At 40.1% G+C, this 16,730-nt stretch overlaps 2 protein-coding genes across 4 annotated transcripts in view; one reads left to right on the plus strand and one right to left on the minus strand.

Annotated features, from left to right (window-relative positions):
- UBXN4 (UBX domain protein 4) overlaps positions 1–9,372 on the plus strand; it is a 36,367-nt gene extending 26,995 nt beyond the window's left edge. For both annotated transcript variants that reach the window (XM_004423866.2, XM_087435108.1), the window contains exons 10-13: positions 1,570–1,672; positions 3,736–3,867; positions 5,090–5,292; positions 7,072–9,372. In XM_004423866.2, the coding sequence (XP_004423923.1) occupies positions 1,570–1,672; positions 3,736–3,867; positions 5,090–5,292; positions 7,072–7,210 (577 nt within the window). In that variant the 3' untranslated portion in view covers positions 7,211–9,372. The remainder of the gene's footprint in view (positions 1–1,569; positions 1,673–3,735; positions 3,868–5,089; positions 5,293–7,071) is intronic.
- Positions 9,373–12,577: 3,205 nt separating this feature from the next.
- LCT (lactase) overlaps positions 12,578–16,730 on the minus strand; it is a 55,196-nt gene continuing 51,043 nt past the window's right edge. For both annotated transcript variants that reach the window (XM_014782446.2, XM_087434938.1), the window contains exons 15-17: positions 15,094–15,317; positions 13,974–14,201; positions 12,578–12,798 (exon numbers count right to left, since the gene is read on the minus strand). In XM_014782446.2, the coding sequence (XP_014637932.1) occupies positions 12,578–12,798; positions 13,974–14,201; positions 15,094–15,317 (673 nt within the window). The remainder of the gene's footprint in view (positions 12,799–13,973; positions 14,202–15,093; positions 15,318–16,730) is intronic.

The following is a 16,730-nucleotide window of genomic DNA, read 5'->3' on the forward strand; positions in this document are numbered from 1 at the left end:
GTGTGTGTGGTAGCTGAGCAGAACAGCATTTCTGGGCTGGTTTTTAACACTGATATGTGCTGTGGCTGTAATAAGTACTTCCAGTAGGACATATTGACCAGTTTGGCAGCTGCCTTTGGTATTTGTCATTGAATGTGAATGTGCAATATAACAGAGGACTCAAGAAATCTCTTTTCAAATGACAGAAAGCACATACATCAAAATGATTGTGGTGATTATCTCATGTGTATTAGGGTATAGGATTAAGCAAAAGAGGGAATCCATTGGCTTTGCAGTTGTGAGTTCCAGTGATGGATTTGGTTAGGCATAGCTAGATCCAGGGATCTAAAGGATATTAGAACTTTTTCTTCTCTCTCTTTTTTTAGTCTCTTGGTTTCTTCTGTTTTAGCTTTATTTTCAGAGAAACTGAAAAGATCTTGAGCTCCTGATCCCAGAGAGGAAAGACTAACCATTCTCTCAAAGCCCATATCATTCACTGAGGAGAATTCTGATTGGCCCTGCTTGGGTGATGTGGCCACCTCCAAACTGATCACTTTGTCCACTTATATGGGCTCTCTGGGTGGGGTAGTTGACCTGCCCACCCCTATGGTGAAGGAGGTGGGGGAAATGTTATTGATAATCATATCAGAATGAATGACGTGTAGCAGGGATAAGGCAGTTCCCAAAACAAAAATATGTTGCAAAGACAAAAATTCAGATTTCCAGTACATCCTGCTAGTTGGGTTATGGTTAATATTTATTTTCTTCTGTGTACTTTTCTGTATCTTCCATATTATAAAATTAATAAGCATTACTTTTACAATCATAAAAATTACTTTTTAAAAACTATTTTCCAAAAGTAATAAAATACTTAAGATTATATTTAACAAAAGTATAAAACTTGTACACCGAAAACTAGAAAACATTATTAAGTGAATTAAAGGAGACCGAAATACATGGAAAGTCATTCTGTGTTCATAGATCAGAGGACTTAATATTGTTCAGATGGCACTACTCCCAAAACTGATCTATAGATTCAACATAATCCCTATCAAAATCCCAGCTGTTTTTTTTTGCCCAAAATTTTTGCAGGAATCTGATCCTAAAATTCATATGAAAGCATAAGGGACCTAGAATAGTCAAAACAATCTGGAAAAAGAACAAAGTTGGAGGACTCAGACGTCTCATTTTAAAACTTACTACAGGGGATGGCCCAGTGACATAGTGGTTAAGTTTGCACACTCTGTTTAGGTCGCCCGGGGTTCGCGGGTTCGGATCCTGGGCGCAGAGCTACACACCACTCATCAAGCCATGCTGTGGTGGTGTCCCACGTATAAAATAGAGGAAGATTGGCACAGATGTTAGCTCAGGGACAGTATTCCTCAAGCAAAAAGAGGAGGACTGATGGATGTTAGCTCAGGGCCAACCTTCCTCATCAAAAAAAAAAAATAATAATAAATGAAAAGATCTGACATTGTGGAAAAAAACTTTTCATTGCACATTTCCACTTCCATTTTCTCCAACTTGTAATGATATTGTTTGAGACTATGTAGAGGTAAAGATGCTGACTTTAATTTTCTTTTTGCATAGCACTGTTGCAAGAATTCAATTCCGTCTTCCTGATGGTTCTTCCTTTACAAATCAGTTCCCTTCTGATGCTCCTCTAGAAGAAGCAAGGCAGTTTGCTGCACAGGTAAATTTATGTCTTGAGTTGTAGTAGAGATAGATGAGTAGGTTATTAAAATGTAGGAGGGGAAAATTTCCAAGCAGAATTTGAAGAATGTGAATAAGACATGACTTATCCCCAGGAGGGAGGCAAAGACACCTCTGGGGTGTTGTGTAGTTTTCATCATGTGTTAGTGCCATATAGGAACAGCATATCTGCTTGTTGTGCAAAAATAGGAATTTGCTGATGTTGTCCAGTAGGCTCTGGAAACCCTTCTCACTGCTTAGTACTCTCAGCTGGAGGAGTGAAAAACAAGTGATTTTCGAAAGGTCTAATCTGAGGGAGTTGTCCCCTGAAAATGGATGCAGTTTTTCTTGGTCCTTTCTCTTCACATTTTCTTCAGGTTGCTTAGTATGCTTTGGGGGTGACCATTTTCCCACCATCTGCCAGTTGGACAAGCCTAAAGATCAGTAATCTTTATTTGGCAACAAGTATCTTCTTTAGGAATTTACTTCCAGAACATGACCTTACTCAAAATCTTAATGGGTTGGAATTTTGGTATCTTAGAAAATAAGATATGAGTGAGTTCCAATTAGTTTTTATTCTCTGATTGTTTCCCTATTAAAATGGATTCTAGGCATCAAATGTCCTTTAGGAGCTAGGCTGATTACATGTAGGTACTAGTATTTGTCTCATATATCACTTTAAGGTTAAAATTGGGGTTCAAATCTTTCCGCTAGACCTCTTCTCTGCATTCAATCTGCTACCTCACTTATGGGTCCCAAGAGATGGATACCTCGAAAGCTATCTGCCTTCCTCCACTCGTGAGCTGGGCAGGACAATATAAAAACTTACTGTAAGAACTCTTTTTACCTAAGCTTTATTTTTTTTTAATTTTTTTATTTTTTGTGAGGAAGATCAGCCCTGTGCTAACATCTGCCAATCCTCCTCTTTTTTTGCTGAGGAAGACTGGCCCTGGGCTAACATCTGTGCCCATCTTCCTCCACTTTATATGGAACGCCGCCACAGCATGGCTTGCCAAGCGTTGCGTCAGTGTGCGCCCCGCATCTGAACCGGCGAACCTGGGCCGCTGCAGTGGAGCGTGCGTACTTAACCGCTTGTACCACCAGGCCGGCACCTAGCTAAGCTTTAAAGTAGAACCAACCTCACAGAGCCTCTTATCATTCTCCTTTTTACTTGAAGCTCCATCTGGGGCTTCCCCAAAGTGGGTACCCCTGGTCTGAGTCTTATTGCTTCTGCCACAGGTAAGTGAAGAGGGAGCCACATGATAAAAAAAAAAAAAAGAGAGAGAGATCTTTGATTGCATCGGTCCTGTTAGAACTTCATCTCAGTACAATGACCTAATTTTGTATTTTTTGTGTGTCCTTATGTTAGAGTGAGAACAGTGAGAGGTATGTATATGACCTACAGTAAAAATGTACAAAGAACAAAAGTGTTAGTCTCTCTCTTCGGAATCTTACAGGGAAAGATAAACAATTGTCTACGATTTTACAAGTATAGGTGACTTAAAATTGTGAAGGTGATTGTGATGCTGCCCAATGTAAGTTTCTGGATCTGGGATTATATGTATAGTGTGGGTTGATTGTGGACCGTTTATTCTTTGAGATAAGGAGGAGGCAAAAACTCCTGATGGTACATGTATATATGAGGGAAATTCTGGTCTATTCCAGATTTTTCATAGGGAATACTTATAATCCAAATGTGTATTTGTGAAATAGTAACATAAGTTTGCCAAAGGATACTGAAAAGGCTAATGGCAAACTGCAGCCATACTTAAGAGAGATATACTTGTTCATCTTTATTCAGTTTATTTATATGTTTTTAGGAACTATATTCTTGCTATCTTATGGTCATTTTTGAGTTATAAAAGCTTTTAAATACTATTTGGATTTTATAGCTTTCAGCTCCTCTTTGAAGCACCAAGTTTTTTAAATGTTTTTGAGTTTACATTTAAATGAACTTTTACAATTAAGGCAATTTTAATTAAAGTCATTTTGGATATGTATGAATATGTCATATCTTTTAAAAGGCACCTTTGTAAGGTTTTAAAACTTATTGTTATTTTACAGACTGTTGGCAACACTTATGGTAACTTTTCATTAGCAACCATGTTTCCCAGAAGGGAGTTTACCAAAGAAGATTATAAAAAGAAATTACTGGATTTGGAACTTGCCCCAAGTGCTTCAGTGGTACTGTTGCCAGTATGTATTATATGTATAAATTTTTTCTATGCTTACAATCCTGTTTATTCTACTCTTAGTTGTTTCTTGTAATTAGCAAAAGGGAAGGTGAAAGGTGTACTGTGGGTAATTAAAATCTAAATCATCCAAAAATGTTAGATCAGTTTATTGTTCCATTATCCTGTGCTTTATATATTTGTATTGCTAGTGAGGCACTAAATGAATAGTTCAGTTTTCAACTTTTTTCCTCACTTACTTTCATATACAAAAAATGACCAGTAGGAGAAGAAAATAAGAAATGAAGAGCATCTGTCTAATCTACAGACTTAGTGTCTTTTATTTATGGACAGCTCTACTGTTACCCAGTTTTTTGTTTTTTGGGTTTTTTTTTGGTGAGGAAGATTGGCCCTGAGCTAACATCTGTTGCTAATCTTCCTCTTTTTGCTTGAGGAAGATTGTTGGTGGGCTAACATCTGTGCCAGTCTTCCTCTGTTTTGTATGTGGGATGCCTCCACAGCATGGCTTGATGAGCGGTGCGTAGGTCTCTGCCTGGGGTTGGAACCCGTGAACCCCCGGCCGCCAAAGTGGAGTGTGCTAACTTAACCACTACACCACCATGCCAGCCCCTGTTTACCCAGTTTTTAAAAAACATTTTATTTTAACATAAAAATAACATTAATTTTTAACATATTAATTCCATTTGATCTACACAATAATATTTTAATCTCTGGTGGGAAAAGAGGCTCAGAAAGCTTAAATGACTTTGTCAGGGTACCACCTGAAGTTGCACAGCTGGATGAGAGCCTGGGTCTTCTGTATCTTGGTTAGTGTAGATTTCCCTGCTCTGAACCAGAGCCCCACACCTCTAACCGTTAGCCCTCCAATAATCAGGATTAATTGTATTCACTGAGGTTTGAAAGTTTTCGTTTTTTTTAATCATCAGGAAAGCCTTTCTTATTGAAGATGTTAATTGCGTTACAAAAGTTTAGTTCTATTAAAAATACTGGTTCATTTCACCGAGAACTACTTTCCAATTTCTGTGTTGTGATTATTCCTTTAAAAAACAGAGCTCCAGGAGTTCCCACAAGTTTATATACACTTGAAAAACAGCAAAAGATGGTAATTTTGCCTTCTTGCAGTAAACTAAAATCACTAGGACTTTCTTTTCCAGATAAAAGATAGCTTGAGTGTGAAATGATTGGGCTGAGGTAATCTTTTTCTTGGTTTATTTCTTAATTTTTAGGCAGGAAGACCAACTACATCCGTGGTACATTCTTCCAGTGGAGACTTTTGGACATTGTTGGGGACAGTGCTTTACCCATTCCTTGCCATCTGGAGATTGATTAGCAACTTCTTATTTAGTAATCCTCCTCCTGCACAGACCTCAGTGAGAGCAGCGTCATTAGAACCCTCAAATCTTGGATCGTCTAGCAACTCGGAAAAAAGGTATCTGTTTGTGTTTTCCCCATTTGCAGAATATGTTAGTAATGCCCAATACCTTATTCAAAATGAAAAATTTTATTGTGGGTACTTTGCCTTCTTTCTGTATTAGGGAAAAAAATGTTCTGAAGATTTATTGTATCATCTCTCCTGGGAAGCTCACTACCTGAGTTTTCTCAGCCATCTTTGTAAAACCTGTTCCTTGGAAAGCAACTTCACCTTTATGGCTCTTATTCATTTATTGTATTCTCTTTATCCCATAACTATAAAGGTAGATTTTTTTTCAGGTCTAAATAGTAATATTTTTCTTACTAGCCATGTTTTGTCTGACAAGATATTTCATTCCATTAATTTCTCACAGTCATCTTGCATAATTTCTTTAGAGGAATCATTGTGCACTAGATAATTTTAACCCTGGTGGTTCTTTGATCTGCTAGCTGACCACCTTCTCTGGGTCATTCAGAGAAGAACCAAACCAAGGAAATTGGATATTCCCTTGAAAATGGTGCCTCCTTCAGAGAGTTATTTTGGACTTGTCCCTTAAGTAAGAGGCCTTGTATTGCAGATGGCCAGGGTTAGAATGGTAATACTAATAGACAACACTAATGATTTAGCTCATAACCTCTGTTAAGATTCTGCATATTTGAAGCAGATTAACAGGAAATATTTTCTTAAAAGGTGAGATTATACCCCTTTCTAATAATTAAATAATAGCACAATTTATTATAATATATATTGTTAAACACTCTATTAGGCTGTTAATAGGCATTATAGCAAATCCTCATACCAATCCTATGTGATAAGTAATGAAACTCCTTGCCTCTGTCTTTCATCAGTAAGGAGATCCCTTACTGGATCTTGTGTTCCATTGATTCTCTAGATGAAGATTTGTGTAAATATTACGATTGGGCCGATTTAGCCTTTATCCTGCTTTCTTAACTGTTAGGAAGACCAATTATATCTTTAGTACGTTACTCAAGTCGGGACACGGAAGTTCTTCTCGAGTCTTAGAATAGCATAAAAATTAGGCCTTGTTAATGCTGAATTTTAGAACTCTTACTGAGCAAGGGTGGAAGCATTTAATCATGAATTACTGAAATATGGATACCTTGCTGTTTGGGTTTTTAAAACTTTTTCCAAATAAGGGAACAGGTCTTGGGTTGAGGCAATGGATAGGATGAATGTGTATCTGAGAGGGCGAAGCTCTGTGTTCCACTGTTGATTTTCCTTTTTTCTCTCGCTCTCTCCCCCTTTCTAGTATTGGGAAATGTATTAACTTAAATTTCACCCCTGTTCCTTCCCATTTTTAGATGAAGTTCTGTTTGTTCTTAATTGTTTATATATAAATAAATCATTCTTAAAGGTTATGAAAGGATTAAACATTGCTAATTGACCATATCTATAAGTTAGGGTATGAATGGAGCTTTGGATAGCCTCTAGGGTGCTGTGTAAGTTATAAATTTTTTAGTAAATATGTCAGCTTGCATAAATAAGATAGGAAAAATTAGTTGGCAAATGGTCCCACTCTTCTAAAGCTTAGTAAGTCATCAAGAAATACATGGAAATGGAAAATATAATTTGGCTGGTTTGGCTTGGAAAACAGATGAAGTTAAACTGCCAAAAATGTATAAAGTCTAGTACTACGTTAATAGATTTAATTATCTCCTATGGACTTGCCTTAAAATATAGTTGCCTATATTAATGGAAGTTTAAAGAAACAGCTTTGTATTACTGCTGTCTTCATTTTATATTGCCTTCTCTTTTCTCCCTCTTTTGTTATATCAGGGAACCAGTCAGAAAGAGAGTGCTGGAGAAACGGGGAGAAGACTTTAAAAAGGAGGGGAAGATATATAGATTGAGGACTCAAGATGATGGTGAAGATGAAAACAACACTTGGAATGGAAATTCTACTCAACAGATGTAGTGTGACAAGTACACTGTGCAATAATCATTGTTTCTCTTATGATTTAATTCAACTAAAATTCTACTGGAGAAGTGGGACTGCTTTATGTTTTCTAACTGATCTATAAAGTGTCTCTTTATTCCTGCTTAGTGGGTGAAAGTTGTTTAACTCAGACAAGTCAAGAGATAAATTTACTGGCTGCTAGGTCTTTGCATATGGTAACCAACTGTAGAAGCCTAAAAGAATCAAAAGGTCTGCCACAGTCTCCCTTTATCAGCTTTCTTACTCAGTATTTCATGTACCCCTTAGCCCTTTGCTCTCAGATGATAGATTCTGTTCAGAGAGATTTTGCTCCAGAACTCTTAAGCCTACACAGAGTAACTGGTATGTCACTGAGTAATTGGACTCTGAGTCAGAGCATTTTAACTAGCTAATCAGATGACAATTTATGTTTAACTTTTCTCTTTTTGCTCATCAGCTGCAAGCAAAATCTTGTAGTTTTTAATCTTAAACACTGAATAAAAAATCTTTTCCAAAAATCGGAATGAGCTTATTTTTGCTTTGAGTTGTGTTATCCTAGCATCTTTTTGTTGCACAGGGCTCTGCTTAGGCTGTGTGTCTCTGATGTTTTCCTCCAGTACTGCCCTGGAGCTGTCTCAGGAAAGTAGCTGACCACCTTACCTTAACTATCACTGAAAGAAGGAATTTTCTTACACACATTGATGCTGTGTTACTGTCTGTCCTAAGTCAGTGAGTCATCACTTCTTTTGCATGTTTGGTCTGTGTTCTCAGCAGATGCAAAATAACTGCTAGTCTACAACTAGTTCTCTCTCAACTTTATACTGAAGATTTGCTGTTGATAATCACACTTCAAAGACCCAAAGTACCTGTAGTGTAGGACAAGAAGTATGGAATAAAGATAATGCCTTTTACTCATTTGGTTATTCTTAAGAATTATAAAGAGATTAGTAATCTGACTTACATGCTACTTTATCCATATATTTTTGGTAGTGGAGACCACTAATGTTTGAAGAAGAGAGTAAGCTTGACAAGTTCCTCTTTCAACCTTCTGTTTTTAGGTTGCAAGATACCACTCTTGAGTGAACATATGTAGAAGGTCTCTGACTTTATTTTGTAATGGGAGGAAGAAATTTTCTCAGAGCAAACTTTGTTTTTCACCTATGAAATAACACTGACTTTTAAAAATGGTAATAGTGTTGGCAAGGAAACAGACAGGCTTTGCTGTTGGTAGGAGTGAAAACTGGTGTGATCTTTCTGAAAAACTATCAGAATCTTAAATATTTCATACTGTTTGATCTGATAATTTTTTCTAAGGAATGATCATAAGTGCAGACAAAGTTTAGGTACAAACATATTCGTTAAGTGTTATTTATTTTACTTAAGAACTAGAAACCAACTAAATGCCTTCTGCAGAAATAATTAACTTTTGATGAGAAATGGTACAACACTAATTCAGCAATTCAACTTAACATATATTTATTGAGTACCTGGTATGTGTTGGGGGTAAAAAGCAAGATACAGAGCTGTAGGTACAGTATGATCTTAGCTTTTATATATAGATAGTACTATGTATTAATATAATGTAAAGAAAACACACCAAACATTAACAGTGGTGAGAATGGTTGTGTGTGGTTTCAGTTCTCTTTTTTGCACCCTTATGTTTTCCTAATTTTCTGCAATGATCACATTACTTCTATAATTTAAAAAGTGAGTTTGAAAAAGAAAAATCTCCAGCAAAGCATCCCATTTAAGTAAAAGTTTGTCATCTTTAAAAATATAGCAATATGTGATTTAAAAAAAACCTGTCAAATGGGTGTGACCCTGCTAATAACTATAGAAATATATTTGCAGAAACTTGGAGTACGTCAAGTCAATTTGCCTTGAAAAAAGTCAGAAAGATCTTAAAGATACATAAAAGAATGGTTCGCAATCTTTGAATAGGTCAGTTTTATATTTTAAGAAGTATACGTGGTAAAAAATTCAAAACAGTATAGAAGGCTATAAAATGAAAATGAAGCCTCCCTCCTTGCATCTTACCCTCGGTTCTATTCCCCACAGGTAACCTCTATTAACAGTTTCTTTTGTAATCTCAGAAAATTTTTATGCATATATAAGCAAATATGTAATCTTTATTTTTTAAATAAATGGGATCATATATACTACTCTGCATCTTACTTTTTTACTTATACAGTCTTGAAAATCTTTCCCTATCAACACATAGCTACCTCATGCTTATTACTGGCTGCATAGCATTTAACTTGATACATGTACCCCAACTTATTATCTATTCTCTTGTGGCATTCATGGGTTATTACAATTTTTTTGCTTGTTTTTATGTTTTCCTATTACAAACATTGCTCCAGTGAACGTCTTTGGGAAGGTATCTTTCTAGCTGTGAAAATATCCCTGTAGGATGTTTGCATAACTTACTGAGTCAAAGGGTGTTTGCAGTTTGGATTATAAGAGATGCTGCCACTTTGCTTTCTCTAAAGGCTATATGAATTTACACCTCCACCAACAGTGTATGGGAATGTTGATCCCCATATCCTTGCCAATGCTGTAGTATACTTTTTCATCTTTGTCAAACATGACAAATGAAAAATTGTATGCATCTTATATGCATTGTGTTGATTATGGATGAAGTTGAACACCTTTTTTTTCGTGAGGAAGATTAGCCCTGAGCTAACATCTGTTGCCAATCCTTCTCTTTTTGCTGAAGAAGATTGGCCCTGGGCTAATATCTGTGCCACATCGTGACTTGATGAGCGGTGCGTAGGTCCACACTTGGGATCTGAACCTGCGAACCCCGGGCTGCTGAAGCAGAACGCGTGAGCTTAACCACTACGCTGCCGAGCCAGCCCCTTTGCCAATTTTTATTTTGTGTTTCATCTTTTTCTTATGGATTTATAAGAATTCCATGTATGTAAAGAAAATTAGCCCTTTGTCTAGCATAGGTTGTAAATATTTTCTCCCTGTTTATCTTTTGATGAGTATTTTGATGATGGTAATTATTTCCACAATCTTTATGTGGTCAAATTTATCAGTGTTTTTCTTTATGGCTTCTGGGTCATAAGTCTTACTTATAAATACTTTTCCCACTTCAGAAATTAATTTTAAAAATTGTATCCTAGTATTTTAGGATAACCCATGTATCCTAGTATTCTCATGGTTTCATTTTTTTTTTTTTTTTAATTTAAATATGGTATCCTAGAGGGCCGGCCCCGTGGCTTAGCGGTTAAGTGCGCGCGCTCTGATGCTGGCGGCCCGGGTTCGGATCCCGGGAGCGCCCCGAGGCAACACTTCTCCGTCCAACGCGAGGCCGAGTCCCACGTACAGCAACTAGAAGGATGTGAACCTATGACGTACAACTATCTACTGGGTCTTTGGGGGGAAAAAACTGAATAAATAAAATCTTTAAATATGGTATCCTAGGAAAGGATCTGGCTCCCTTCCCCATGCCTCTGGCTAACATCCTCAGCAGCTAATCTGTTGACTCACCACGATTTATGGAATAATCTGTCTTCCCTCCTGATTTGGAATGCCGCCTTTGTCACATACTTTATTCCCACATGTAGTTGGTCTATGTCTAGGCTCTCTTTTCCTCTGATGATGTATCTGTGCTACCAAACTACTTTTTATAACTAGCTTCATAATATGCTTTAATATTCTTTTCCTCCTCAGATTTATACTGGCTCTTCTTACAGGTTTGTTTAATGTGAAACTTGATATTATTTTGTCCATGCCCCACCCCCAAAGTTACATTGAATTTTGAGATTAATTAGGTATATAATTGACAGCTTATAATACTGAGTCCTCCTGCCCAAGAAGTGTCTTTAATATCAGTTTTAGAATCACCCTCATCCCCATCTGACAAACTTTTCCTGTTTATTGATGGAGAAAAATGCTGTGTACCACAGGTTTATGACTGCCATGTCAGGGCCCATGGCAGTGGAACGTTTTGATAGCAATTTTCTATAGATACAACAATTCAGGTAAGGAATGCTTATAAGAAATGAAATTTTAAGCATGATCACCCTCTTAAAACCAGTTGAAAACTACTCTTTATTTTTAAAAAACCTTCTCCCAGATATTTAGAAAGAATATATAGACCAAATAACGTTTTTAAGTGTTCCACACTAAGGTGGTCTCGTTAGTACATTTGAGGGGAATTGATAAAAACCACATCTTTCTATGCTGCCACCACTACTCTGGATATAGTTTGTGAGTAAACACACAAAAGGAGCAGGTGTGCTTTCTATGCCCTGTCTCCAAAGTGTGCTTGCTAGAGACAGTAAGACATGGTCATTTGGCCTCAAGAAGCTGATAGAGAAATATGCAGTTCCACTATAATGTGGTCAAGCTGTAATAGGGAATATTTACAAGCAAAGTAGAGGAAGGAGTGTCTGCCTGGGGAATTCAGGGAAGACATCCAGAAGGGAAAGTACATTATTTGAGCTGAGACTTGCAGGCATTATTTTTAGAAGGGCATCCTAGGTAGAAGGAATAGTATTTGCAGAGACAAAGGAATATGGGATAATAGTCGAGGACCTACATGCAGTTCACAGCTACCACAAATTGAGAGAGGAAGAAAGGAAACAATATAAGGTCAGATCACATAGGTCTTGAAGGTCATACTTGGGTCCTTAGATGTCGTAGACAGAGGAGAGACAGGAAGGACATAAAAGGTGGAATAAAGGATCGTTCAAAGGTCATCTCTTTCTGTATGTTATGGTGTCTCTCTCTGCCACAGGGAATATTTAATGTAAGCAGAAAGCCTTGGTCTGGTGGGAAAGCTTAGACACCCCAAATGGTTTGTGTGACTTCAAAACTCCTCTGGAAACTACCTTCTCAAGGAAAAGCACCCACAGGAGACAGGCCACGGTTCACGACACCATTTTTATTTTCTGAGAAACACAAGGTATGAGGCTGTGAGGAAGCATGAAGAGAGGGCAGAGATAACACTGCAGTCTATCTACACTATGGAGTTGATTTCTTAATAAAGAGAATTGCTATGATTTTTAATCATGTTTCCACCTTTAAAAATCTCTGAAATTTAAAACAGCCCAGTTAAGTGGCTCACAGAACTGCTAGACGAGTTCAGTATCTGCACATTTCCACAAGAGCCACTTGCAGGGTCTTCTAATGCCCCAAAGAATTCCTGATACTGGAGCATTTTGCAGATCTTTCCATTTTAATCAGGGACGGGAAATCCTTCAAGATTAAAGTAGTCTCGAGCAGTGCAGAAGGCCTTAACGAAGAAGTCTGGTATGGGCAGAATCTAAGATGCTAAGGAGTTTTGTGGGTGGCAGAGGTATACAAAGAAACTAGGCTTATTTTGCAGAACTGGAGCAGGTGGTAACTTGTGGGTCAGAATGACGAAACCGGGCTCAGTTCCTGCTGGCCTGGTGGTGTTTTCGCCTGCTTGGAGCGCTTACAGTATTTATATGACAGAAATGCCACACCACAGGCTCCAAGAAGCACAAGAGCAAAGAGTATGTAGAGAGCTGTCTGGGCTTCTGTCGCACCCAGCGTGAGCCCCAAGAACTGAACTTGCTCCTCTCTCACGGGGCTGACAGTGGGTCCAGCATCTAGGAAAGGATGACAAAGGGCAGTTTACACACTAGCACAGATGTCGTTATCGGATCTGTGTTAATCTCTGTTAAGCCCAAACTAGATCCTTGGAATAGAGAAATTACACGGGTACCCACAGTGCGCATTGCCAAGGTGACGGCATGCATCCCTTTCACTGAGTTACCAGCCTCTGAATGAAGTTAAGTAGTTTTTTTCTTTTTCTTTCTTTTTTTTTGTGAGAAAGACTGGCCCTGAGCTAACATCCATGCCAATCGTCTTCTTTCTGCTGAGGAACATTGGCCCTGGGCTAACATCTGTGCCCATCTTCCTCTACTTTATATGGGACGCTGCCACAGCATGGCTTGGCAAGCGGTGTGTCGGTGCACGGCCAGGATCCGAACCTGTGAACCCCGGGCCGGCCAAGCAGAGAGCGCGCACTTAACTGCTGCGCCACTGGGCTGGCCTGAAGTTAAGTAGTTTTGTTTTTTAAACCTCTCTATCAGCAATTAGAGTATAATTTAAATTGGATAATTGTCTCTGTATAGTAATTTATGGTGTATCACTCATTCGACAAATATTGGGCACCTTACATGGTGCCCGGCACTGTATTTTCACAGTCATTGTATTTTTCTCACGGAAGCATTTGCCTAGTTTCTTGCCTAACGTCTCAAGTAAGTGGAAGGGCTGGGACAAAAATCTAGACCTGCTGTTCCCAGACCAGGGCCTAGTTGCTACAGGTAATATTAACCTTAAGTTGCTTTGTTCTATCCTAAGAATGTCTGGAGCATTCGGAGAAAATAAATATTGGTTGAGGGCCAGCCCGGTGGTGTAAGCGGTTAAGTGCACATGCTCCGCTGCGGCTGCCCGGGGTTCGCCAGTTCAGATCCAGGGCGCGCATCAGTGCACTGCTTGTCAGGCCATGCTGTGGCGGCGTCCCATATAAAGTGGAGGAAGATGGGCACGGATGTTAGCCCAGGGCCAGTCTTCCTCAGCAAAAAGAGGAGGATTGGCAGATGTTAGCTCAGGGGTGATCTCCTCACTAAATAAATAAATCAACAAACAGATATTGGTTGAATGAATGAAGGACTGGAGAGGCAGAGAGGAGGGTAATAAAGTAGAAGAAAATAGATTGAAAAAGGCCCCTCTCACCCCTCACCCTCTAGCTTTAGTCCCTCCCAGGGCCGTATCTCACCTTCAGTCTGGAGACAAGGGTGTGGCCCTGTAGCAGGGTCAGGGAAGCCATTGCACCGAACTATAGAGGCGTAGTACTTGGCTGACGCTCTGGGGATCCTTGGCAGAGAAGGGTCAGTGTAGTTTACAAAATGCAGACCAAACTTGTCTTGGAAGCCTGTGGCCCACTCGAAGTTGTCCATCAGAGTCCAAACTGTGTATCCTCGAAGGTCCACCTCATCCTGCACAGCTGCCCAAACACAGAGACCCCAGCATGAGCTTTCCTCGCCTTATAAGACACCTTCCTCCCAGGCCTGCTGAGGCCGAGCCTGCCCACAGTTCTCCCACAGTCCCCACCTGCAAGTCAAGGTGAGTGTTTTTTTAGCTCTGTGAGAGAGCTGCCCATCCTTTGCAATCAGTAATTGTTAGCTGGTCATCTTTGGATGGAGCTGCAGAGCCATCAGCATTTTTCTAGAAAGGCTCAGCCCTGAATGGGAGTCAGGAATGTGAGTAGACTAAATGAATCCTACCAGGTTATCTCCAATCCTCTCTGTCTTTACATCTTGGGATATTGGTCTTAGTCAGTGCTTCAGAGTGTTAATACTCCTCCCTATAGAAAATAAGTGGCCCTTGGAAAAGATTTTAGCTGGAATAGGATCTTCTAATTTCTTTTCGCTGCTGCATTGCTCATTCTCTTCTACTCAGCGTTACTTACCGTTCCCTTATCGTAGTCCCATCCCAAGTGGTTCTGCTGAGCTGAGGGTCTCAAACTTTTGCTGGGGGAACAAAAGACCCTACAGACAACCCCCCAGCCCAGTCCTCCTAGCCCCTGCCCAAACTGTCCTCAGGAGGGTACTGCTGTTCAGGGACATCAGAGAGCAAGGGGGATCAAGCAGAGCAAATGACCCAGGCCAGGAACTGGGTCTAGCTGTATCAGGCACTGGGTTTGCTTGCTGAGCTTAAATGTAGGAAGGAAAAAACCCAGAGCGCAGCCCCAAAGAAGGAGTTAAACCCAACAGGGGCGAGAAGCCTCATCTTTCTCTTTCCGGGGGCTCATGGATGCAGTGCTGCCCTAACTGCAGACATTAGCAGGTGTTTCTAAGAGTGGAAGTTGCACGGGGAGGAAGGGTGGCCTGTCGTACCTTTGAGGGCCTCGTTGATGTAAGTGTGGAGGTAGAAGATCCTAAAAGTGTCGTTAAGCTCTGCTTCTCCCCGATGGGACACTCCATTCTCTGTTACGTAAACCACAGGGTTGTTGTATTCCTCCTTTATCCAGTTCAGGATCTTCCGGAAGCCAAAAGGTGTCATTTTCAGCCAGGAGGAGCCAGACTCTGGCCAAGAGCGATCTGCAATGGAGGCAACTCCCCTACAAGTTCAAACACCAAAGATTAGGTCTCGATTTGTAAATCTCAAGAGGCCCTTTGCACAAAGCACAGAATGGGAATTATACTAGGAAAAGCCTTAGGTTTTGCCTAGATTTGAGAATCATAACTAAACCCAGAAGAGTCAAATTGCCTCAAATTCTCCTCTTTTCACTAGTTCTGGTTGCACCACTCAGGGCTGGTGTGACTGTGGACAGGCCACTTAAGTGCTCTGTTCTTCCAGCTTCCCACCTGTATAAAGGAATGATCTTACTCATGGACCTAACCCTCCACTGGCTGCCTCTGAACAGCCCACACAGCACACTGGATGTGAAAGGGCTCTAGGCTTTCCTGGCCACCATCTCCCATGGGATGTGAGTGCTGCGTCTCAGGGAATGGGCTCCCCTGAGTCACCTACATCTAGTCAATGCCACACACAGCGCACAGGTGTGGCCACCGGCATCAATGGTTGGGGCCCCCATTTGCGTGATGACAGGGAGGCTGGGACCCGCCTCAAGTGCCCAAGACCCTGCTTCTCTGTCAGTGACGGACAAGGAGAGGGCAGTGGGTTGTGCCCAAGGAGCACCAGTTGGGCGAGACACAGAGGCTCGAAGGTCTCGAGAGTCATACATTTCAAATAAGGACCAGTTATCTGGATACTTCTTAATGTCCAAATGCTTCAGAAAAATAACTGTTGAGTTTTATTAGTAACTAGTTTTATCTTGCTCAGCTGAACTGAACTTGGGGCATTTAGTAAGTTTGAGCACAGGTCACTGGGCAGGACAGTCCCGGGATGAATGGGGCATCAAAAGTCAAGGGGGTGCTCAAACGGGGACCTGCAGGGAGTCTCCTCAGCCCCCTCAGCCAGCCTGGCTCTGCAGGGGTCAGTGGGGGTGTTGGCATGAGTTTTCAAGGAAAGCACCTGGACGGATTCACAGCTACTGATGTGGAAAAAGGCGCGTTAGAAAAGGAACAAAATAGTGTGTGTACATATAATCCTGGTTTGGGGTAATAAGTAAATACATATTTAAGTATAAATATATATAACATATAATATAAATATATACTACATAAACTATATATAATATAAATGTTACGTATGTAAAGAGAAAGTCTGTATACCCCCCCACACTTCCAAAATGACACAGGAATTTCCTATTGCTTTCTTTTTTTTTTTTTTTATAATTTTATTTTTATTATTTATTTTTTCCCCCACAGCCCCAGTAGATAGTTGTACGTCATAGCTGCACATCCTTCTAGTTGCTGTATGTGGGACGCGGCCTCAGCATGGCCAGAGAAGCGGTGCGTCGGTGCGCACCCGGGATCTGAACCCGGGTCGCCAGCAGTGGAACGCGTGCACTTAACCGCTAAGCCACAGGGCCGGCCCCCTATTGCTTTCTAATGTTTTCACTGCACAT

Source organism: Ceratotherium simum, chromosome 9 (genome assembly GCF_057802395.1).
Source record: "Ceratotherium simum simum isolate JZ-2026a chromosome 9, ASM5780239v1, whole genome shotgun sequence".
Taxonomy (NCBI): domain Eukaryota; kingdom Metazoa; phylum Chordata; class Mammalia; order Perissodactyla; family Rhinocerotidae; genus Ceratotherium; species Ceratotherium simum.